General features: G+C 45.8%; 2 protein-coding genes across 5 annotated transcripts; one reads left to right on the top strand and one right to left on the bottom strand.

Moving 5' to 3' along the window:
• Positions 1-890: 890 nt before the first annotated feature.
• Gdf9 (growth differentiation factor 9) lies at positions 891-11,671 on the bottom strand. 3 transcript variants are annotated; one of them, XM_017597502.3, is made up of 3 exons: positions 11,563-11,671; positions 4,745-4,940; positions 891-2,183 (listed from the first exon to the last, which is right to left on the bottom strand). In XM_017597502.3, the coding sequence occupies exons 2-3, from the start codon at positions 4,875-4,877 to the stop codon at positions 1,258-1,260; spliced, it is 1,059 nt and encodes a 352-aa protein (XP_017452991.1). In that variant the 5' UTR covers positions 4,878-4,940; positions 11,563-11,671; the 3' UTR covers positions 891-1,257.
• On the top strand, positions 7,821-15,001 carry Uqcrq (ubiquinol-cytochrome c reductase, complex III subunit VII). 2 transcript variants are annotated; one of them, XM_006246316.5, is made up of 3 exons: positions 7,821-11,730; positions 11,819-11,985; positions 13,780-13,977. In XM_006246316.5, the coding sequence occupies exons 2-3, from the start codon at positions 11,832-11,834 to the stop codon at positions 13,872-13,874; spliced, it is 249 nt and encodes an 82-aa protein (XP_006246378.1). In that variant the 5' UTR covers positions 7,821-11,730; positions 11,819-11,831; the 3' UTR covers positions 13,875-13,977. The 2 variants fall into 2 exon arrangements, with proteins under 2 accessions (XP_006246378.1, NP_001020305.1); NM_001025134.1 differs by having other exon boundaries at positions 11,714-11,985; positions 13,780-15,001.
• Positions 15,002-15,552: the final 551 nt, after the last annotated feature.

Here is a 15,552-nt window from a genome sequence, read left to right as displayed (position 1 = left end):
CCAAACCAAACCACCCCCCCCCCCAAAAAAAAGTTTTGTTTTTTTTTTGTTGTTGTTGTTTTTTTTCGGAGCTGGGGACTGAACCCAGGGCCTTGAGCTTGCTAGGCAAGCGCTCAACCACTGAGCTAAATCCCCAACCCCCCAAAGTTTAGGGCAAAAAGTATACATTATACCTTATACCTATATATAAAATTCTGAAAGAACAAGAGTTGTTTTTTAAAAATTGAACATTAGGGTCTAGAGAGAGGGTTCAGGGGTTAAGAGCACTGGCTGCTCTTGCAGAGGACTGGGGTTCAATTCCCAGTATCCACATGGCAGCTCACAAGTGTCTAACTCCAGTTCCAGGGGAGCTGACACCCTCAAGCAGACATATTCAGGCAAAACGCCAATGCCCATTTTTAAGAGTTGAACACTGAAGCCAGGTGTGGTGGTGCACACCTTTGATCTCAGCACTTGGGAGGCAGAAGCAGAGGAAGAGGCAGGCACATTTCTGTGAGGTTTGAGACCAGCCTGATCTATACAATGAGTTCCAGGATAGCCAGAGCTATATCGTGAGACCTGCTCTCAAAATTCAACAAACTTTGAACATAGGTTTTTCATGGAAAAGCCAGAAAGCCACATTTCCCTTAATGAATGGGACACATGTTATTCTATGTGACTCAACTGATGGCAGCAAGCTGGCCATGGGAAGAATTGGCACTGTGGTCATCAAAGTCATACTTAGTGGACACTGCCCATCCATCCTAACTACAGTCCCACTGGCTCTCTTCATAGCATTCAGCAACCAAGTTCACCTCCATTTTGGTAAAGACAAGCTAAGGCTGGCTATCAGGATGCCCCCATCCTCAAAACAAGACTATAGAAGTGGTCTTTTAATAGAACACACGCAATTTATGCCATCAACGGTTTATTCTTCTGTTACGCGTAAAACCACAGCACTCTGAAGTGTTCACAGCTACATTTCCACTCAAGACCTATGCTAATAAATTTGTCCATTGGAAACCACACTCGTGGGTAAGAAAAAGATCTCCGAATGAGCTATAATCCACTTGGTTTATGGCAACGACCAGTGTGTCCTGTACACCTATGGCTACTGCACACAACATGCTCATCCACACACACACACACTTCCCCTGCTCATACAATGTGCACTGAGTGACACAGAAAGATTGGTCACATGAAGCTCTCTGCCCAGGCCCTCTAAGGCCCATGGCACTGCTCTGCCAGACAGGCTCAGGTGTTGTAGAGAGCCCCATGCTAACGACAGGTGCACCTTGTAGCTATCATATCTTCGTACTCTTTGTAAGCAATGGAGCCATCGGGTTCAATGGTCAACACGCTCAAGGGGCTGTATTTGCCGGGCACACATGAAGGCCTTGGCACTGAGGGGTCTAGCTTCTCATAGATGATATTCTGGACCATGGTGTGCACAGGAGAGCCGTACCGATGCCTGACTGCCCGGGGACAGTCCCCTTTACAGTACCTAGGGTTGTATCTGTGCGGGGCCACGATCCAGTTGTCCCATTTGAGCTGACTAAAACTCAGTCTGAAATCATGGAGTTCACACTCGTTTTGAGGGAAAAGAAACTGTCTGAAGTATTCACTGAGATTGAAGGATGCTGTAAGTGGCTTCTTTGTTTCTGAGCTGAGGGTTTTCTGTCCCCGACGGTGCCGAGGAGATCTTTCTACCTCAGTAGCCTCCTCTTCCACAGGACGGGTAGTCACACTGCCCTGGCCGGGATGCTGTGAATGCCTCTGGGTGGACTGAAGGGACTGCCAGGAATGGTAGGCCTGGGTACTCGTGTCATTGAGATACAAGATGAGCGAGGGCGGCACTGAGAGAGGCATATTAAACGTTCCATTCTCTGGGGCCTGGTCTCTTGTGCATGTAAAATTGACAGATAGGTGAATGCTCCTCTCGCTTGAGGCCACCAGGGGCTGAAGGAGGGAGGTCACATCCATCTCAATCCACCTGTGTTTCCTCAGGGTAAATGAGTATGGCGCTCTTGGGGTAGCCTTGCTGGAAGACATGGGCTCCTTTACCACAAGGTCACACACACAGGTCACAGTGGAGGAGGAAGCAGCGGAGTTGTTCAGAGTGTATAGCAAGACCGATTTGAGTAAGTGTTCCATGGCAGTCACCCGGTCCAGGTTAAATAGCAGGTCCACCATTGGCAGGGGTCCTGAGAAGAGAAGCCACCAGTAAGTAATGTTTGCAAACGAACTGGAGAAAGCAGGAAGTGAGACTGAGGAATTAGTACTTGACCATAGGCAGTTTCCCTTCCCTTCCCTCCCCTAAGCCTCAGAAACAAAGGGAAGAAGGGAGCTGATAGGGAAACTGTGGAGGGTCTGGGGTATAAGTCAGTGGCAGAGCATTTGCCTGGTAGGCACAAGGGCCTGGAGCCATGCTTTCGGGTGGACAGAGGTCTGTTTTTGTAACACTGTCACTTTGGAGGCTGACAGAAGGATTGCCACCAGCCTCGGCTACATAATGAGAGTCCTTCATCACACTCACGCACACACACACCTGGGTCTGGTAACCCACACCCACAAAGCCAGTACTTGGGAGGTAAATGCCATCTTTGGCTATACAGTGAGTTTGAGGGCAGTCTGAGTTGGTTACATGAGACATATCCCCCATCCCCATACACACACCTTTCAAAAATCTCCTCCCAAATCCACACAGGGTGAGTCAGGTCTTGGAAAATAGAGGCAAGAAGACCAGAAGGTCAATGGCCCCTTTGGCTATGGACTGAGTTCAAGACCAGCCAGGCTATTCGAGAATGTGGGCTGGTGGGTGGAGCTCAGTGGGGAAGGACAATTGCCACTAAGCTTGAGGACTTGAGTTTGGACCTACATGGTAAAAGAAGAGAACCAACTTCTGAAAACTTTTCTCAGGGGTTGGGGATTTAGCTCAGTGGTAGTGCACTTGCCTAGGAAGCGCAAGGCCCTGGGTTCGGTCCCCAGCTCCGAAAAAAAGAACCAAAAAAAAAAAAACAAAAAAACAAAAAAAACTTTTCTCTGGCCTTTCTACTCATGATCCTCATCCCTAACTCACACATGCAAACAATTTTCATCTCAGAAAAAGGTGAGAACAGGTTTGTGAAACCAAAGACAATCATTACACCCTCCGGTTTCAGACCCAAACACAGACAGTGGAGCAGAGTATCTCCCTGTGGAGTCATTCCTACACACACAGGCAGGAGACCAGGAAAGCAACACTATCGAGGCAGTCTAGACCCGAATGAAACAAGTCACTTGGAAACATTTGACTGTCGAGGTTGGAAACATTTGACTGTCGAGATTGGAAACAAATGGAGGGTATGAGGCTGCTACAGTGAAACGGGCAAGGGTGGGGAGGGCAGCTTTCAACAGCCACAACTGCCCTGGACAGTTATGGTTTTCATGAACTGGTGGCCAGTGTGTGTGTGTGTCTGTATTGGGGCATGGGGAGTGTGGAGCACATATGGAGGTTGAAAGACAGCTTGTAGGAGCTGGTTCTTGTCAGGCTTGCTGAAGAAGCCTTCATCCACTGAGTTACCTCCAAAGCCCCGGGTGTTTGCTGGTTTTGGTTTTTAAAAGCACAACTCTTCTTCTTACTAAACAGGTCCCCCGTTGCTGACTAATGCTTGGAGGTTTGGGATTTTGCTTGCTTGCTTATTGAGAGAGGTCTGTGTAGCCCTAGCTATCCTGGAACTCACTCTGTAGACCCAGCTGGCCCTGAACTCAAAGAGATTAGCCTGTTCCTGTCTCCTGAGGGCTAGAATTAAAGTCATGAGTCACCGCACCCCAGGTGAGTTTTGTCTTGTTGGTTCTGGAGGTCAAACTCTAGGCACCTAGTATCTAGGACATAAATGGTACCACATCTCAGCCAGCCGATGTTTTTTTTTTTTAAAGAAGATGCACTGTGCAGAGGAGACTGAAACTTTCCTCTTCCAGGGAAACAAGGGGAAATGTCCCATATCACCCACCACAAAGGCAAGTTTTAGGGCACCATCAGCCAACAGCTTGGTAGAATGAAAGATACTAGCTACCTCCAGAACTTTCTTTGGCCTTTCAAGACATTAGTCTCTCTTTTTTTTTTTTTTTTCCCCGGAGCTGGGGATCGAACCCAGGACCTTGCGCTTCCTAGGCAAGCGCTCTACCACTGAGCTAAATCCCCAGCCCCGCATTAGTCTCTTTTAACCTTCACACACTGAGCTGCTGTGCTGCCGTGTGCCTGTAATCCCACAGCACTAGAGTGGCTGAAGCAGGAGAGTCACTGCAAGTTTGAGACTGTCTAAGACAATAAAACTTTAAAGGAAACTCGAACAAGACAGATCTACCATATTAGTTTCTTAACTAAAGATGGTTTAGGAAACAAACAGTGTAACCAATGCTATTGGCCAGGGATGTCGTAGCAGAAGGTTTAGCTAACATATGTGAGCCCCATTACCACCACCAATTTAATCCTTAGTACAACCACACCAAAAAAAAATTTTTTAAAGCTTTTTAAAAAGTGCTAACTTAAAAGGTTTGTTTCAGTCGGATACTGAGAATCATGTAAAATAAAATTCAAGCAACAGTGAAAACCTGTGCGATTCCAGTATTCAGGGAGCTGAGGCAGGAGGAGCTGGGTAACAGGGGAAGATCTTGCCTCAAAACAAACCACCAAACCCAAATCAAGGTGTGGCTCCTTATAGTTATAGCAGCAGTAAAGCCCGTCTTGTCCCCCAGCCCAGTTGAACAATCTCCTCCGACCCACCTGTCATCTGGTTGCTGGGAGCCTGCTCCTGCTGGGCACAGGGGCTGAAGAGCCGGACGGTATTGTAGAGGTGACTTCTGCTGGGTTTAGGAACCCCCTCTTTGGTAGCATACGTCTTATAGAGCTTTTTCATGTAGTAGAGAGCTCTGGAGTCAGGCTGCAGCTTAGGGGTCTCACCTCGCCTATCAGAGAGAACCTTGAAGAGGGGGGGCAAGAGGCCAGACCTGTCAGTCCCATCTACAGGCAACAGCAAGGACCAGGGGTCTGCCTCAGACTCCAAATTTTCACTGGCTCCAGCCTGGGATTCTCCCGTGGAAGCCTGAGAGCTAAGGCTAATAAGAAGACACAGCCAGGCAAAGCAGCAAACCCCCAACAGGAATCTGCTGGGAAATGCCATGGCTTGGGAGAACTAAGAAGGAACGCATCTCCCCATGCCCCAGTCTTCTTCCTAAAGGTCAGGGAGGCCCTGGTGTGGTCCTTAAATAAAATCTAGGTGTGGAAGAGTAACTTTACTTCTGTAATCAGACCTCAAGGATGCCTAGCTGTAAGTCATTTCTTATCAGCTCTACAGCAGTCAGCTGATAACACGGTTCTATCCAATTTGTTCTCATTAGATCCAGATTTATCTACTTATTTAGCTTTCTTTCCCTGTTTCTCCTGACATTCACTTCAAACCCACCAAGTATCATCACCCTAACGGACTACTTAGGTAGCTGAGAGCCCGACAGAAATCCAACAAATTAGAAAACAAAACCTCGTGGGCTTTGGGCTGGAGGTGTAACCGCAGAAACATTAGGTTTGTTTGTTTGTTTTTTCTTTGTCTTTTTTTCTCTTGATTCCTTATCTATCTCTAGAGCTCCCACATTCAGGCGCTTAGAATAACCGATTATGTACTGCCCAGTGAATCTGAGAGGCGGAAAGTCACAATGGGTTCCAAAATTCCAGTAATGTTAGGCTGTTCAACCTGTCCAGGTGGCTCAGTATGGGGGTTGTAAAGTTGGCACAAGACAACAGCTACTTGCAAGGTGCTTTAAAGGAGGACATCAGGGACCAGGTGTGGAGGTGCATGCCTTTAATCCCAGCATTTAGGAGACACAGGCTGGTGGGTCTCCGTGGATTCAAGGGCAGCCTGGTATACATAGAGAGTTCTAGGACAGCCAGAGCTATACAATGTGGACACACCATCTCAAAATAAAAAGGGGACATCACCTTTAACCTTGACCAATTAAAAATTACAATATCTTGAAGCTGGAGAGACGATGACTCGGCAGCTAAGGGCACTGGTTGCTTTTCCTGGAACAAACTTTTTGGCTCGTGGTCATTTGTAACCCTACTTCCAGGGGAGCCAATGCCTTTCTCTCTGGCATCCTTTTTTTTTTTATTTTTTTAATTTTGTTTTGTTTATTGTTTGTTTGGCTATTTATTTATTTATTTTTATTTTATTTTATTTTAATTTAGAGAATACTTTATTAGTTTTTGTAATCAAACCCAGGTAGATAAGACCTTACATATTTAATACAGTGTGTTACCCCTGTACAAATGGAAAAAACTTAAGTTCAACATTTCTAGACCAATATGGCTGTTAATTTCCGTACAGTGCCAACTCAACACAGTAAACGGGGATACTTTTTTCCAAAGTTGACAGCACAGCTAAAGTTTCAAAAAATTCAAATTATATAACTGTATATATATATATTTATATTTATGTAAAAAGACCAATAATAGCAGTGTGTTATGCATCAACAGCAGCAACAGCTTTTCCAGGTTCTGCAGTCATCTGAACAAAACTGTAGAGACATCCAGCACACTCCATTAAAAAAAAAAAAAGTAAAAAAACAAAACCCGAGAAAACAGCACAGTTCTGTTACTCTTGTGGTACCTGGCACCATTTTTTTTTTTTAATTAGCTTCTCAATCATCATCTGGAAAGAAAACATTCTGAGCAACATCATTAAAAACAGCTCTGATAAAGCACGGTCACTACTACGTATCATAAAGCAGGTACAAGCTATTTTACATCCACAGAGGTATGATACAGTACTGTCCTACATCTATAATACTAGAGGATACAATTTAAAAGGCATTATTTGAGACTTGATTCTACTTTTCCAGCTGAGGGCCCAAAGGATGGTGTGACACAGCTTTGTAAAGAAACATACTCTAGACAGGATTTCCTTTCACTAGTGGCACAGTTCTAAGGATTCATTCTCTCCATGAATGTCAGCTAAAACCGTTATTAAAAAAATGAAATATCCCTAGAACAAAACCGTATAACCACCGGATTCACATGAAGATGACCTAGTGGAGACAAGCTGGACCTCACCTTACCAACAAGCTATCAAATCTGTTATGTTTAAACAGTGAGACCTCCAAGGAAGGAGATGCCAAGTAGTGCTTCAAAGCTTCGGACCACAATCAAACACAGCATCCTTTTCAACAGAAGCAGAAGCTCATCTGAATATGCTCAAGGATGCTGACATCAACATTTAATCATCTCCTCACTCATCCAGGAAGAAGGGGAGATCAGTTACTACTGTACTTTATTGTGTTCAACCAAATCACCATGTTACAAAAATAGCAAGCTGCCATAATAAAAAATAAGGCTCCTCTATCCAGCACCAGATAGCATCATTTTACTTTCAAGCCTAGAAATTGCACACTTGTATATAAACCAACCGAAGATGAGATGAGGATTGAGAGTTCATCTTGGTGGATTTTTCCTTTGATGAATATGAAGTGTCCTTCCTTATCTTTTTTGATGACTTTTAATTGAAAATTGATTTTATTTGATATTAGAATGGCTACTCCAGCTTGCTTCTTCTGACCATTTGCTTGGAAAGTTGTTTTCCAGCCTTTCACTCTGAGGTAGTGTCTGTCTTTGTCTCTGAGGTGTGTTTCCTGTAGGCAGCAGAATGCAGGGTCCTCATTGCGTATCCAGTTTGTTAATCTATGTCTTTTTATTGGGGAGTTGAGGCCATTGATGTTGAGAGATATTAAGGAATAGTGATTATTGCTTCCTGTTATATTTATATTTGGATGTGAGGTTATGTTTGTGTGCTTTTCTTCTCTTTGTTTTGTTGCCAAGATGATTAGTTTCTTGCTTCTTCTAGGGTATAGCTTGCCTCCTTATGTTGGGCTTTACCCTTTATGATCCTTTGTAGTGCTGGATTTGTAGAAAGATATTGTGTAAATTTGGTTTTGTCATGGAATATCTTGGTTTCTCCATCTATGTTAATTGAGAGTTTTGCAGGATACAGTAACCTGGGCTGGCATTTGTGTTCTCTTAGGGTCTGTATGACATCTGTCCAGGATCTTCTGGCCTTCATAGTTTCTGGCGAAAAGTCTGGTGTGATTCTGATAGGTCTGCCTTTATATGTTACTTGACCTTTTTCCCTTACTGCTTTTAATAGTCTTTCTTTATTTTGTGCGTTTGGTGTTTTGACAATTATGTGACGGGAGGTGTTTCTTTTCTGGTCCAATCTATTTGGAGTTCTGTAGGCTTCTTGTATGCCTATGGGTATCTCTTTTTTTAGGTTAGCGAAGTTTTCTTCTATGATTTTGTTGAAGATATTTACTGGTCCTTTGAGCTGGGAGTCTTCACTCTCTTCTATACCTATTATCCTTAGGTTTGATCTTCTCATTGAGTCCTGGATTTCCTGTATGTTTTGGACCAGTAGCTTTTTCTGCTTTACATTATCTTTGACAGTTGAGTCAATGATTTCTATGGAATCTTCTGCTCCCAAGATTCTCTCTTCCATCTCTTGTATTCTGTTGGTGAAGCTTGTATCTACAGCTCCTTGTCTTTTCTTTTGATTTTCTATGTCCAGGGTTGTTTCCATGTGTTCTTTCTTGATTGCTTCTATTTCCATTTTTAATTCCTTCAACTGTTTGATTGTGTTTTCCTGGAATTCTTTCAGGGATTTTTGTGATTCCTCTCTGTAGGCTTCTACTTGTTCTCTAAGGGAGTTCTTTATGTCTTTCTTGAAGTCCTCCAGCATCATGATCAAATATGATTTTGAAACTAGATCTTGCTTTTCTGGTGTGTTTGGATATTCCGTGTTTGCTTTGGTGGGAGAATTGGGCTCCGATGATGCCATGTAGTCTTGGTTTCTGTTGCTTGGGTTCCTGCGCTTGCCTCTCGCCATCAGATTATCTCTAGTGTTACTTTGTTCTGCTATTTCTGACCGTGGCTAGACTGTCCTATAAGCCTGTGTGTCAGGCATGCTGTAGACCTGTTTTCCTGTTTTCTTTCAGCCAGTTATGGGGACAGAGTGTTCTGCTTTCGGGCGTGTAGTTTTTCCTCTCTACAGGTCTTCAGCTGTTCCTGTGGGCCTGTGTCTTGAGTTCACCAGGCAGGTTTCCTGCAGGGGAAAAGTTGGTCCCACCTGTGGTTCCAAGGCTCAAGTCTGCTCCTCGAGGGGCACTGTCCAAGTTCTCTCCGCGGCGGCAGCAACTGGGAAGATCTGCGCTGCTCTTTCCGGGAGCCTCTGCGCACCAGGGCTCCAGCTGACGCTTGGTGTTCTCCTCTGGCGTCTGGACGTGCACAGAGTGCAGCCTCCTCTGGTCTCCCAGGCGTGTCTGCCTCTCTGAAGGTTCAGCTCTCCCTCCCACGGGATTTGGGTGCAGAGAACTGTTTATCCGGTCTGTTTCCTTCAGGTTCCGGCGGTGTCTCAGGGGCAGGGGTCCTGCCGCTCCTGGGCCCTCCCCTACGGGAACGCAGAGGCCTTATACAGTTGCCTCTTGGGCCAGGGATGTGGGCAGGGGTGGGCAGTGTTGGTGGTCTCCTCCGCTCTGCAGCCTCAGGAGTGCCCACCTGATCAGGCGGTGAGGTCTCTCTCCCACGGGGTTTGGGAGCAGAGAGCTGCTGTGGGCCGGGATCCGAGGGTCTCTCTGGCATCCTTAGGGATGCAAAACACCCATTATAAAATGAAAATAAGGGCTAGAGAGATGGCTCAGCGGTTAAGAGCACCCGACTGCTCTTCCAGAGGTCCTGAGTTCAATTCCCAGCAACCACATGGTGGCTCACAACCATCTGTAAGGAGACCCGATGCCCTCTTCTGGTGTGTCTGAAGACAGCTACAGTGTACTTATATATAATAAATGAATAAATAAATCTTTAAAATGAAAATAAGGGGCTGGAGAGATGGCTCAGCGGTTAAGAGCACTGACTGCTCTTCCAGAGGTCATGAGTTCAAATCCCAGCAACCACATGGTGGCTCACAACCATCTGTAATGAGATTTGATGCTCTCTTCTGGTGTGTCGGAGGACAGTGACAGTGTATATATATATAATAAATAAATCTTTAAAAAAATGAAAATAAACAAATCTTTTTATGAAAATCCACACTATCTAGCTGGGATGGCAAGATAGCAACTTGCCACCAAGCCTAATGACCAGAAAGTTCAGTCCTAAAGGCCTGAATTCAACTCGTGTGATCCTTATGGTAAGAGGGGAGAAGAGACTCCTACAGATTGCCTTCTGACCTACACCCTTAGCCCTTGCATACCAAATACAAATACACATTTTAAAATGTAACGAAAGTACAATAGCCTAATGCCCTTGTTTTGGTCTACAATTCACTTGACCATACTCTGGTTGAAAAGTTTTGAGACATTAGCAAGTGTTATCAAGTAAACACCTTATTTATTTTTTAACCAACCACCCAGATGGCAGAAATCACAACAGTGTTTTAGTCTTTGATTAAAGTATTTATGTTACTGACTTGGAGGTGAGATCAAGCTAGACAATGTTTAAGGAAAACCGTGTGTGTGTGTGTGTGTGTGTGTGTGTGTGTGTACGCACATGTGCTCATGGACGCACATGCAGGTGCGCCATGAAAGGAGAGGCTATCTAGTGCCTCTTGGAAGGAGACTATCTCTTGGGAGAAAGTCAAAACACACTAATAACACAGAAAAAAAAATCAGTTTGCCCAACACCAGATTGTTAAATCCGAACTACTCTCGCAAAACCTAAACTCACTGACAAACTGCCCCAGTTTGATTGCCAAATTATTTATCCCATTTACAGCCACTGAGAGGAGGAGAAAGGTCGGTGAGTCCCACAGGATAAGATCAGTTAAGAGAATGCACTTTAGGGAAAACACAACAGCTCCTTAGAGAGTGGCGTCTGGGCTTGATGACACACTCATCCCAAACCCACAACTTTCTCCTTGGCTCCTACCACCTCTATCCACAGCTGACAACTGTCAGACTCATGACTGAACTAGGAGAAACCTTTACATCACATCTTGGACAAGTCTACAGCCTGCTAGTGGCTTGCTAGGCAGTGTATACTGAAGCTCTAGATCCATCTCCCTAATTTTGTACTGCGGTCAGTGAGGGACTGATAACAGCCCAGCCCCCTTTTGGTTACGGGGACCACATATACCTTGCGAGGCTTAGGAACAGCAGAACTAGGAGAACAAGTCTTTTTTTTTTTTTTTTTTTTTTTTAATAGCAGCTCCCCGCTCTGTTATTCAAAGGCCTAGTACTGAGCAGAAAGGACAGCCTCTTGGAACGGCCAGAAGCTCCTAAGCCCCGCCCATCATCCTAATCCACGCCCCATGCACCTATAAGGCACCGCCCCTGCGCCCTCTAGACAAGGACCTTACGAGCGTATCCAACTAAGATCCCTAGGGGCTTAGGCCCCGCCCACTTGCTCCCAAAAGCTCAGTACATTCACCCACCAGGCCCCCATTCCTCTTCAAGCTCCGCCCCTTAGCAACAACACCCTCTCCTTGAGGTCCACCACGCTCCCTTAAGCCCACAGGCACCTCTGTAGGCCCCACCCACATGTCTCTCCTTGGGTCAGTTCCGCACCCGCGGAAGGTCAGGCCGCGCCCACCGAGGTCAACTCGCATTTCTTTTTGCATCTCCTCCTCAAGATAGAAGAAAAATGGTAGCTCCCGGAAATGACTTCACGATCTCCAGGGTCGGCTTCCGCTCCTCCCGGAAGTGACGTGCAAAGCCGGGCTCAGCGCTGTGGAGGTAGAGGTGACTGGGTACAGAGGGTCGTGGTCGTGGGCAGTGGGAGTTTTTTGCGAGACTGAGCCACGCACCTATCTTCTGTCCTCAGGGCCGCCGCCACCATGGGCCGCGAGTTTGGGAACCTGACGCGGATACGGCATGTGATCTCCTACAGCTTGTCGCCCTTTGAGCAGCGCGCCTTCCCGCACTATTTCAGCAAAGGCATCCCCAACGTGCTGCGCCGCACTCGCGAGCGCATCCTGCGCGTGGCGCCGCGTGAGTGCGGGGCGGGTGGGGTACGGCCGCGCGCACCTTTCTTACCAACATCTTCGACAGACATGGAGTTCTTATCGTATCGAAATGACTGGCCTAAGGTCACTTGGGTGACTCCAACGTCTCCCTCTGAGGTCATCTCTGTCCACTATCAATGACGAAAGGCTGATGCAATCAATGTCTTGTGTTAGATATGCGGCCTTTTTTTTTTTCTTTTTTTTTTTTTTCGGGGCTGGGGATCGAACCCAGGACCTTGCACTTCCTAGGCAAGCGCTCTACCACTGAGCCAAATCCCCAACCCCAGATATGCGGCCTCTTTTGCTGACGGTTTCATGGCGTTGTGAATATGTCAAGAACCCGTGGAAGGTGCACTTAAATTTGATGGAGAGGCTGAGGTTCGATCTTGCTGTAGAAGCCAGGCTGGCCTCAAACTTAAGATTTTACTGCCTTGTCCTTAGGACTGGTGGCTGGGATTGTAGGCAGGCCCAAGCACAGCAACTGAAAATGTACTTTTTTTTTTAAAATAGTGAAGTTTATTTTAGGTGAATTTCATGGTATTTTTTATTTGGTATTAAGTAGGAGAGAGACTAGGGAATGTGAGGGCTAAATCTTCCTGGGTTGATGTCTTTGTTTGGGTTGCTTCTAAAATGGTTGTTTAATATAACCATTTTGAACTTCTTATTAAAAGTGGATTCTGGTCATAATAGTGCTTGCATTTAATTCCAGTGATCCTGAGGCAGAAGCAGGTGGTTCAATGTACTTTGAGGCCAACCTGGTCTACGTAGGGAGTTCTGGGCCAGCAAGGGCCTTATACTGAGAGCCTGTCTCAAAACAGCAACAGAATCTTAGGGCTGAGGATGGCTTGACAGTTCAAAGCCTTTTCTGCTCTTTTAGAGGATCTGGATTCTGTTCCCAGCACCCATATGGTGGCTTACAACCATCTGTGACTTCAGTGTCCTAAGGGATTACCTTAGTCACCTCGGTTTGTCCTGAGTCACAGCACAGGGCATGCACACAGTTGTACAACCATACATTCAGGTGAAACACTCATAAAATAAAATATGAAAAGCAAAGGCCAGGCATGTGTGCCTTTAATCCCAATGCTCAGGAGCCAGAGGCAGGCAGATCCCTGAGTTCAAGGACAGCCAGGGCTACACAGAAAAACCCTTTCTCCAAAGCCAAACAAAAAGTTATAAGCTAGGGACAATAGAATAACGGGCAGAATTTGTTGAAAGTCAGACATAAGGATATGGCACATGACAGAGGTGGGTGGATCCCTTGTTTGAGGCCAGTCTGTCTACATAATGAGACCATATCAAAAAATAAAAAGGGGGAGGGGCTGGAGAGATGGCTCAGCGGTTAAGAGCACTGACTGCTCTTCCAGAGGTCCTGAGTTCAATTCCCAGCAACCACATGGTGGCTCACAACCATCTGTAATGGGCATCCGATATCCTCTTCTGGTGTGTGGAAGAGAGCTACAGTGTACTCATATATAGTAAATAAGTCTTTAAAAATAAATAAAAGGACCCGGTAGCTGGAGAGACGGTGCATGCACTTGTTCATGTAGATGACCCAGGTGTGATTTCTAGCATACCTATTGGTGTACTCACAACCATCTATAACTCCAGTTCCAGGGCATCCAGCATCTTCTGGCCCCCAGGGCACCACACACATATGTGGTGCACAATCATACATGCGCGCACGCGCACACACACACACACACAATAATAAAATGGAAATTTTTAAAAAGTTGCTGAGAGAATGAGTGTACTCACAACTTACTCTTGATTCCTGCAGCATTTGTACTGTTCTATCTGATCTACACATGGGGCAACCAGGAGTTTGCGCAGTCCAAACGGAAGAATCCAGCTAAGTACGAGAATGACAAGTGAGCAGCCTGCACCTGGATGACAGTCCCCTGCCTTTGAAAGACCCTGCTCCGGGAGAGGAAGCCACACTGTAGTCTTGAAGACAATAAACTACTTATGGACTTCCCTTTGTGACTTTGTGTGCTTATTTGAGACAAGGTCTCACTGTGTGTCCCTGACTGGCCTAGATCTGCTAAGATACCTGCCTGCCTGTCTCCTAAGTCATGGTTCTCAGCACCATGCCTAGCACAACTTTGTTTTGTTTTGTTTTATAAGCAGAGTCCCTAATGTGACTGGTAATATTCAAGTTCATGACAGTCCCTTTCTTAGCATGTCCTGAAGGGGGTCAGGGGTAACTGTGAGTGGCATGGAACCTGGAGTGAGGTTCCCAACCCTCTGCTCCCATTACAACCATAAGGGCTAGGGAATGACACTAATTAGTGTGTCAGGTGTACTTTATAGACACTAATGAACTCTTACCTCACGGTAGCCTTTGAAGTAAGCATTCTAATCCCTTTGCTGATGAGGAATCCTAGCTTAAGTACTTTGCCCAGAATCATATGACAGAGAGTTGGTAGAGCCAGGTACCAGTGTGTGCTCTTAAAACCAAGCTATACTGCCTTCTTTAGCCTAAGGAACTTCATCTTTGAAAGGAGAACATGAGACAACCCCATGGCTGCTACAGTCACAGCGAACCATGGTTGGTTTTCTGTCCTGGAGCCAATCCAACAGTGGCTTTTAGTCATATGTGGCCCACAGAGGCTGGGAAGATGTATCCCTTTATGGAAGAAGTATACTGCCTGCTCTAGAGCCTTTGGATGTCTCCTAGTTTCTGGAGATGATAGGTTGGCAGTCCTGAGCTGGCCCTGTCATTTGGCTTAAGAACATTGCAGACTGTAGCAACTGACAATCCAACATCTGACTCAGACTCTTGCCTGATGATGGCTGGCTAGTACCAAAAGTTCTCAGAAGAGGACAAATTACTTCCAACAGTTGCTTAGACTGTGAGGCAGGATGGGAAATGGCTGTGTCTGACAGTCATACACCCATATCCTTAAAAGGGTGGTTTGCAACCTCCCTGATGCAAGCCTTTAATACAGTTCTTCATGTGGTGCTGACCCCAACCATAAAATTATTTTTGCTGCTACTTCATAATTAGTTTTACTACTGTTATAATGGAAATGTTTTCAGATGGTCTTTGGTGACCCCTGTGGAAGGGTCGTTCAATCTCCAATGGGATTGTGACCCACAGGGTGAGAACCACTGCCTTAAACTCTTAACTTCTGCAGCCTTAAATGTCTTATCTATGAACTGTATCAACAGAAAAGGCGGGAGTTAGCTGCAGTGGGCATGGTGAAATGAGTGACCCCAGGGCTGAACACCATACCCAGTCCATATGGCTCTGTTCAGATTTATTCTGAATGGTCTCAAAGCACATGAGTCAGAATCTGAAATAGCTAGATTGGTGGTGGTGGTGTATTCCTTTAATCCCAGCACTCGGGAGACAGAGGCATGTGGGCAGGTGGAACTCTAAGTTTGAGGCCAGCCTGGTCTAGAGAGAGAGTTCCAGGACAGCCAGGGTTATTACACAGAGAAACCCTGTCTCAAGCCAAAAAAAAAAAAAAACAAAAAACAAAAAAAACCCAAGAAACCTGAAGTCAGCTGCAAGTTCCAAGGAGGTAGAGGCATAGCTGCATAGCTG

This window comes from Rattus norvegicus, chromosome 10, assembly GCF_036323735.1.
Source record: "Rattus norvegicus strain BN/NHsdMcwi chromosome 10, GRCr8, whole genome shotgun sequence".
Taxonomy (NCBI): domain Eukaryota; kingdom Metazoa; phylum Chordata; class Mammalia; order Rodentia; family Muridae; genus Rattus; species Rattus norvegicus.
Note: the sequence above shows the minus strand (reverse complement) of the source record. Positions and strands in the feature narration are given on the sequence as shown.

Excerpts from the sequence above, each read along its gene's own strand:
- Gdf9 (XM_017597502.3), bottom strand. The coding sequence starts at position 4,877 with ATGAAAAAGCTCTATAAGACGTATGCTACCAAAGAGGGGGTTCCTAAA. Across the intron at positions 2,184-4,744 it reads TCCCAGCAACCAGATGACAG|GACCCCTGCCAATGGTGGAC; the intron begins GTGGGTCGGAGG and ends TTCTCTTCTCAG.
- Uqcrq (NM_001025134.1), top strand. The coding sequence starts at position 11,832 with ATGGGCCGCGAGTTTGGGAACCTGACGCGGATACGGCATGTGATCTCC. Across the intron at positions 11,986-13,779 it reads CATCCTGCGCGTGGCGCCGC|CATTTGTACTGTTCTATCTG; the intron begins GTGAGTGCGGGG and ends TGATTCCTGCAG.